The sequence below is a fragment of the Myxocyprinus asiaticus genome, chromosome 4 (assembly GCF_019703515.2).
Source record: "Myxocyprinus asiaticus isolate MX2 ecotype Aquarium Trade chromosome 4, UBuf_Myxa_2, whole genome shotgun sequence".
Lineage (NCBI taxonomy): Eukaryota > Metazoa > Chordata > Actinopteri > Cypriniformes > Catostomidae > Myxocyprinus > Myxocyprinus asiaticus.
This window is the reverse complement of record NC_059347.1, coordinates 7,058,534-7,066,165: the sequence shown is the minus strand read 5'-3', so window position 1 is coordinate 7,066,165 and position 7,632 is coordinate 7,058,534. Positions and strand designations below refer to the sequence as shown.

Genomic DNA, 7,632 nt, shown 5'->3' with positions numbered 1-7,632 from the left:
CTATGTTGGGTTGTTGTTCTAATATCAAGGATTCTGGCAGGTAAACAAATTCACCCAAAATATCTGTATCTTGACACTCACAGAATACTGTGAAATTAACACTTCTGGACTTCAAGTAAAAAAAACCTAATTGAAATAGAGATTCCTGATATAAATGTCCTAGGGTTGTAAATGTCCAGCTGTTTGCCATTCAGTCTATTAAATTAAGCAATATGGTACAAAAGAGATGTTATAGAGGAAAGTGGAGTAAGCAGTCACGTGTGCCACTTTTTTACTTTTAGTTGAGGTATAGTCATGGCAAAAGGAGACTGTTGTTGTGTTAAGATTAAAAGACCTATTTATATTTTAGTGCGAATCACTGGTAAGACATGAATGGATCTCATTTGTAATAATAAATTTTTTTTAAACATAAATGTGTTTATACAAAAAAAATAAAAAATATCCTGTACATTATTCACAGATTTTTAAAGCAATAGTGCTTATCCCCCCCCCCCCCCAAACCCTCCGTTATGTTCAAAACCTACATGACTTTCTTCTGTGGAACACAAAATATGATATTTTAAAGGATGTAACATTCTGTGATTTCCATGCATTAGCAGTTTATAAAGACTCACTTTAAAGCTTAAAAAAGCACCCAAAAGTGTCAAAAGCAATCTGTGCAATTCATGCATTACATTCCAAGTCTTCTGAAGGCATATGCTCACTGTGTATGATGAACAGACTGAAAGTTAAGTCGCTATTCGTTATGAAATCATTGATCAACCTCTGTAAACAGCACAAATCAAATATGAAAGGCAATAAATTAAATATCATTTGTTTTTGTGTCATTATGTTGATTACGAGACACATAAGAACCAGAAAGTTTGATGTTATTGACGTGTTGGCGCTCTGTTTACAGGATTTGATCAATGATTTGAGATTGAATGATAATTTTAATTTCAGTCTGTTCATCATCATACAAAATGCCTTCAGAAGACTTGACATTTGACTCATGAGTGGCATGGACTGCTTTATGACACTTTAGGGTGTTTTTTTTTTTTTTTTTTAAGCTTTAAAGTGAGTAACTATCAACTGCTATCGTATTGATATCAGAGAACAGAACATCTTTTAAATATCTTTTGTGTTTTGTATACGGGTTTGGAATAGGAGGAGGGTGAGAAAATGACATTTAATTTTTGAGTGAAAGATAATCAAAATAAACCAGTCAGGAAAAGGTTTAATACTAAGTTTATTTTAATGTAGTAAAACAATTGTCAACAGCGTTTTTTTGTTTTTCATATCTTTAGAAACATTTTTTGATTGAAGAAATTTTTTTTTTCTTTTTTTTAAAGGATCCATTATTTTCACGAACAAACAAAATATTAAAAATTCAAATTTCTTAAAAGAAATTTGGCCCCAAGTTAAATCTTTTCAAAGTGATAAGTGTAATAGTATTTCCTGCATTTGAATGCAAAACTTATTCCCTGTTATCTTTTAGTGATTTTACCTATTAGATGTTGGGCCCTTTCTATATGAATGGCGACTTGACTAAAATTGTGCACAGTTTCCCAGATTAAGGAGGCTTCACAACTTGCTCACTGACATATTTTACCCTTCTATCCCCTTCTGTCTTTTCTGTGGAACACAAAAGGAGATGTTAGGCAGAATGATAGGCATCAATAACCATTCACTTTCATTGCATCTTTTTTCACAGAAGAAATAAAGTCATGGGTTTCAAAGTCATTTTTGGGTGAACTATCCCTTAACATATAATCTAACCATTATTATTTGCATATTAGACTGGAATACAATACATGGGCAACTCCTGTAACTAGATTGTGATTGGCAAATTCCAGGATAAGCAATAAGATGGGATACTCGCTGTGCCTTTTCCAGCTATCTGCTTCTTCACTCAGACCCATCCAGTGTGCCAATATATTTTGCATAGCTTCTGGGAAGAGTTCTTTAGCCAGCTCCTCTGGAGGTGGCAAGTTTGTAATGTGCTCAATGTGTTGTGCCTTAAAACCTTCAACACGACGGCTAATGGTGTTGTTAGCTGCATTGAACTGCTGGCCAAGCCAACCTGCCACAGCCTTCAGCAGAGTGCTTGAGTAGATAGAGTATCCTTGAAACTGAGTCTGAAACAGGGCCATCACTGTATTTGTCAGTCGGCCCTCATCAAATTTCCCAGTTAAATAGCATTCAACATAGTCCAGTATCTTCATGGTAGTCTTTAATTGGTCCTCCTCAATATCTGTTATGAACTTGAGTTTTTCCCCAATGCTGTGAAGTTTCTGAGCAAGTAAAGCAGACTGGCTTAAGTTTGTTTGCTCTGTTGAGGAGCAATAGTCATGGTCTGTAGATGATGAATTAGTAGACTGGTCTCTGATTAGTTTAGGGAATCTCAAGTCATTGTCTCCATTTGAGGTTAGATGGGCTTGGGGTGATGCACAACTAATATTATTTACCAAAACTGCTTGTGCCTCTTGATCAGTTTGGGGTTGAACATCCACTTGGGCACTAAGATGATAGGTCATGTTTAGTTTGTTATCATTGATGCGGGATTTCCACAGATCCTAAACAGAAAATATTTTTGAAACAGTATTCATTGTACAGTTTGAAGATACAAAGACTGATTCTTTTTATCATTAAATGACACTCTCATGTTACCTGAAAGGACTCCATAATTGAGAGCTGATCTTGTTTGCTATACAGTTCAAAAGCCACTCTGAAAACTCCCTGAACACTGTAGAACCACAGACTGTTGTTGGAACAAGGAAGTCGCAAACCTTGGAATCTGCAGTCTAGACATTAAATAGATAAATATTAACATATTAAACATTCAGGGAAAATATTATCCTTTGCCCAAGCCAAAAAATGATGACTAGATACCTGATGAGAAAACCAGTTTAGTTGCTAGTCCTCGCTTAGCAAATTTGCCATGGTATCTGGGATGGTTTTCACTGCGAATGTCTGTGGCTGAGAACAGATCAGCTCCAAGAAATAGAGGAATCATTTGATCCTTCAAACATAAATAAATTAATGAGCATTATATTGTATATAATAAAATACAATAAAATTGTAAATAATTATAAAATTATATATATACCGTATATTTACAGTACACAGCATAAATGAGTACACCCCCTCTGAAACCTAACAAATTCAGCTCTCTCTCTTTACAAATAAGACATATCTGGTGTTCATTTATAATGTAATGTTTAAGCAACTCTGACAACAACCCTAACATTTTTCCAAAGCCACTGCTGAATTCCTATGGATAAACAAGATAGTACAGGTGCATCTCAATAAATTAGAATGTCGTGGAAAAGTTCATTTATTTCAGTAATTCAACTCAAATTGTGAAACTCGTGTATTAAATAAATTCAATGCACACAGACTGAAGTAGTTTAAGTCTTTGGTTCTTTTAATTGTGATGATTTTGGCTCACATTTAACAAAAACCCACCAATTCACTATCTCAAAAAATTAGAATACATCATAAGACCAATAAAAAAAAACATTTTTAGTGAATTGTTGGCCTTCTGGAAAGTATGTTCATTTACTGTTTATGTACTCAATACTTGGTAGGGGCTCCTTTTGCTTTAATTACTGCCTCAATTCGGCGTGGCATGGAGGTGATCAGTTTGTGGCACTGCTGAGGTGGTATGGAAGCCCAGGTTTCTTTGACAGTGGCCTTCAGCTCATCTGCATTTTTTGGTCTCTTGTTTCTCATTTTCCTCTTGACAATACCCCATAGATTCTCTATGGGGTTCAGGTCTGGTGAGTTTGCTGGCCAGTCAAGCACACCAACACCATGGTCATTTAACCAACTTTTGGTGCTTTTGGCAGTGTGGGCAGGTGCCAAATCCTGCTGGAAAATGAAATCAGCATCTTTAAAAAGCTGGTCAGCAGAAGGAAGCATGAAGTGCTCCAAAATTTCTTGGTAAACGGGTGCAGTGACTTTGGTTTTCAAAAAACACAATGGACCAACACCAGCAGATGACATTGCACCTCAAATCATCACAGACTGTGGAAACTTAACACTGGACTTCAAGCAACTTGGGCTATGAGCTTCTCCACCCTTCCTCCAGACTCTAGGACCTTGGTTTCCAAATGAAATACAAAACTTGCTCTCATCTGAAAAGAGGACTTTGGAACACTGGGCAACAGTCCAGTTCTTCTTCTCCTTAGCCCAGGTAAGACGCCTCTGACGTTGTCTGTGGTTCAGGAGTGGCTTAACAAGAGGAATACGACAACTGTAGTGTCTGTGTGTGGTGGCTCTTGATGCCTTGACCCCAGCCTCAGTCCATTCCTTGTGAAGTTCACCCAAATTCTTGAATCGATTTTGCTTGACAATCGTAAGGCTGCGGTTCTCTCGGATGGTTGTGCATCTTTTTCTTCCACACTTTTTCCTTCCACTCAACTTTCTGTTAACACGCTTGGATACAGCACTCTGTGAACAGCCAGCTTCTTTGGCAATGAATGTTTGTGGCTTACCCTCCTTGTGAAGGGTGTCAATGATTGTCTTCTGGACAACTGTCAGATCAGCAGTCTTCCCCATGATTGTGTAGCCTAGTGAACCAAACTGAGAGACCATTTTGAAGGCTCAGGAAAACTTTGCAGGTGTTTTGAGTTGATTAGCTGATTGGCATGTCACCATATTCTAATTTTTTGAGATAGTGAATTGGTGGGTTTTTGTTAAATGTGAGCCAAAATCATCACAATTAAAAGAACCAAAGACTTAAACTACTTCAGTCTGTGTGCATTGAATTTATTTAATACACGAGTTTCACAATTTGAGTTGAATTACTGAAATAAATGAACTTTTCCGCGACATTCTAATTTATTGAGATGCACCTGTATGTCATCCAACCTCAACCCTATTTAAGCACCTGTGGGGTGCAAGTCAAGCATCACTCCCCATTAAACAGAGTACTCAAGGAGGTCATCCTCCAAGAGTGGAAGAGGATGTGCATGACAATATGTCATGAACTTGTACACTTCATGTCAAGAAGGGTCAGAGCAGTATTTAAAAGTTATGGAGGACTTTCTAAGTACTAAAATATTGCACACTATTTGAATTTATTCAAAGGTGTACTCATTTTTGCAACACTTAAGCAAAACTGCCTAATTTAATTATTTTACAGATATTGATATCATATATTTCGATTATGTTATTAAGTATATGTTAAATACATTTCAATTTTGTCATCTTCGCATAAATTGTAATAGTAATCATTTAGAAATAGAATTATATCTTTATGTTCAGAGGGGGTGTACTCATTTATGCTGTGTATATATAAACACACACTGGCAGCCAAAAGTTTGGAATAATGTACAGATTTTGCCTTTATGGAAAGAAATTGATAATTTTATTCACAAAAGTGGCATTCAACTGATCACAATGTATAGTTAGGACATTAATAACATGAAAAATTACTATTACAGTAAATAAACTACTTCAAAGAGTTCTCATCAAAAAAATCCTTCATGTGCAGCAATGACAGCTTTGCAGATCCTTGGCATTCTAGCTGTCAGTTTGTCCAGATACTCAGGTGACATTTCACCCCACGCTTCCTGTAGCACTTGCCATAGATGTGGCTGTCTTGTCGGGCACTTCTCACGCACCTTACAGTCTAGCTGATCCCACAAAAGCAGTGTTTGATATAATGGCAAGTCATTTTCTAGTACCAAATGATCAATTTAGCATGATTACTCAAGGATAAGGTGTTGGAGTGATGGCTGCTGGAAATGTGGCCTGTCTATATTTGATCAAAAATTACTTTTTTCAAATAGTGATGGTACTGTTTTTTACATCAGTAATGTCCTGACTGTACTTTGTGATCAGCAGAATGCCACTTTGGTGAATTAAAGAACCAATTTCCTTCCAAAACAGCAAAATCTGTACATTGATTTTTCATGGGACGAAACAGGCTACAAAACTGAACCATTTATGAATATTTTAAGGATTCTATTTGGATTAACTTATTCAAGAGAGGTGTTGTTCACCTATGTTTGGGTGCAGAGGTAGACAGATCCGTTTTACCGATGAAACACTGCCAATAGTTGTTTTTTGGAACTATCGGTTATCTGCAAAAATCTATGCCGATAGCAAATTTTTGTTTATTATTCCTTATCACTATATATATATATATATATATATATATATATATATATATATATATATACACACACACACACACACACACAATTCTTCATCTGGTGGGCTATACAAATTTAATTTGTCAAATACTTACATACAGAGCATTTTGTCACAGAGCCAATTCTCTTTATTTATTATTTCTGAATATGAGTACCTGGTGTATTTCGGGCTTGTTTATAAAAGTCCTGCATTATGCACCAAATCTGAACTTTACTGGTTATTATTGGGATTTTGGTTGCAGAATATACTGCTTTTGGGATCATTTTTATTCATTTTGGACTCTTGTAGCCTCAATGTCTGTGCCTGTCATAGTAAGGAAAGAATAAGATTAAACTGTTTTTAATAACTATCGGCCGATTAATCGGTTATCACCTTTTCCACCACCTTAGTTATCGTATAAGCAAAATTCACTATTGGTCGACCTCTACTCTCCTTTTTCTTCCATTTTTTTGCCTTGCCATTAACTCATGGATCTTCAGATACAAAAAATAATGTGTCAAATGTTTATTATAAATATGGACAAATCTGGAATTCACTTCAATGAATGAAACAATCGAGACTACACGTGGTTTTAAAATGATTTTCGGCTTCATCAATTAAGTTTTCACCACGGAAGATGCTGACAAAATAACCATATTTTTCATCTCACACATGAATTTAAATTGAGTCATTCAGATTTTCTGGTGTAGCTACGAATAGAAAATATGTGAATATTTTACATTTCTTTACAGCTTGTGTGACGGGTTGACATATGGCTGGACTAGAAGTAGAAAAATAGAAGATCTTTTGCGCTAGTTATATTAAACAGAAAATACCCAGTTAAAACTGAAAATGATAACAAAACAAAAAAAAAAAAAAAAAACAACAACAAAAAACAAACATAAACTCACCATTTTATATTGAAATTAATATAATCTATGCTAACATTATTTCATTTGCTTCCTTCTCTCTACTAAAACCTGTGTCAGCTTCGTGTACAACTCCCACTACATATGTGTTGCTAAGCGACGACTGCAACTCAATGTACTATGATATGTACATGGTGCTCAAAGGGTAACTTTATGTTAGTTGTACACTTACCTCACTTGTGCTTCGTTTAGCAACTTTAAATGAGTTATTGTTCGCCAGAAAAAGGAATCGTATCCTCCTTTTACCACACTCCCAATATGACATACTGATGGGAGAAACTCCACTAGATGACATGATGCTGTAAAGACACAACAGTCACTACACCGAAGAGTTACAAATGATCGAAACTTTCAGACGCAGATCTTTTGCTAAGAGCGTAAACACAAAGCATTTAAGCAATAAAAAGATACTTTATTTTGTGCATCCAAATTAAAAATTGTAGCCTTTAAAATAGTCAACGTTTGCTATCTAACGCTTTAAATGCGTTTGAGTATTTCTCATCCGGTCTTTTTCCCTCACAAGCTTTTGTTTTACTTCCTGTCCGTTGTCTTCTGGCCAATCAGCGTTCAGCGTTTGCGC

The 7,632-nt window shown here is 35.8% G+C and overlaps 1 protein-coding gene across 1 annotated transcript; it reads right to left on the bottom strand.

Annotated features, from left to right (window-relative positions):
* Nucleotides 1-1,211: 1,211 nt before the first annotated feature.
* Nucleotides 1,212-7,574, bottom strand: si:ch211-110p13.9 (uncharacterized protein LOC562347 homolog). Its single transcript, XM_051689771.1, has 4 exons — nucleotides 7,225-7,574; nucleotides 2,872-3,001; nucleotides 2,650-2,783; nucleotides 1,212-2,555 (listed from the first exon to the last, which is right to left on the bottom strand). Exons 1-4 carry the CDS (start codon nucleotides 7,345-7,347, stop codon nucleotides 1,764-1,766), a joined length of 1,179 nt encoding a protein of 392 aa, XP_051545731.1. The 5' UTR covers nucleotides 7,348-7,574; the 3' UTR covers nucleotides 1,212-1,763.
* Nucleotides 7,575-7,632: the final 58 nt, after the last annotated feature.

Excerpts from the sequence above, each read along its gene's own strand:
- si:ch211-110p13.9 (XM_051689771.1), bottom strand. The coding sequence starts at position 7,347 with ATGTCATCTAGTGGAGTTTCTCCCATCAGTATGTCATATTGGGAGTGT. Across the intron at positions 3,002-7,224 it reads CTAAACGAAGCACAAGTGAG|GATCAAATGATTCCTCTATT; the intron begins GTAAGTGTACAA and ends TTATGTTTGAAG. Across the intron at positions 2,556-2,649 it reads CAATTATGGAGTCCTTTCAG|GATCTGTGGAAATCCCGCAT; the intron begins GTAACATGAGAG and ends TTTTCTGTTTAG.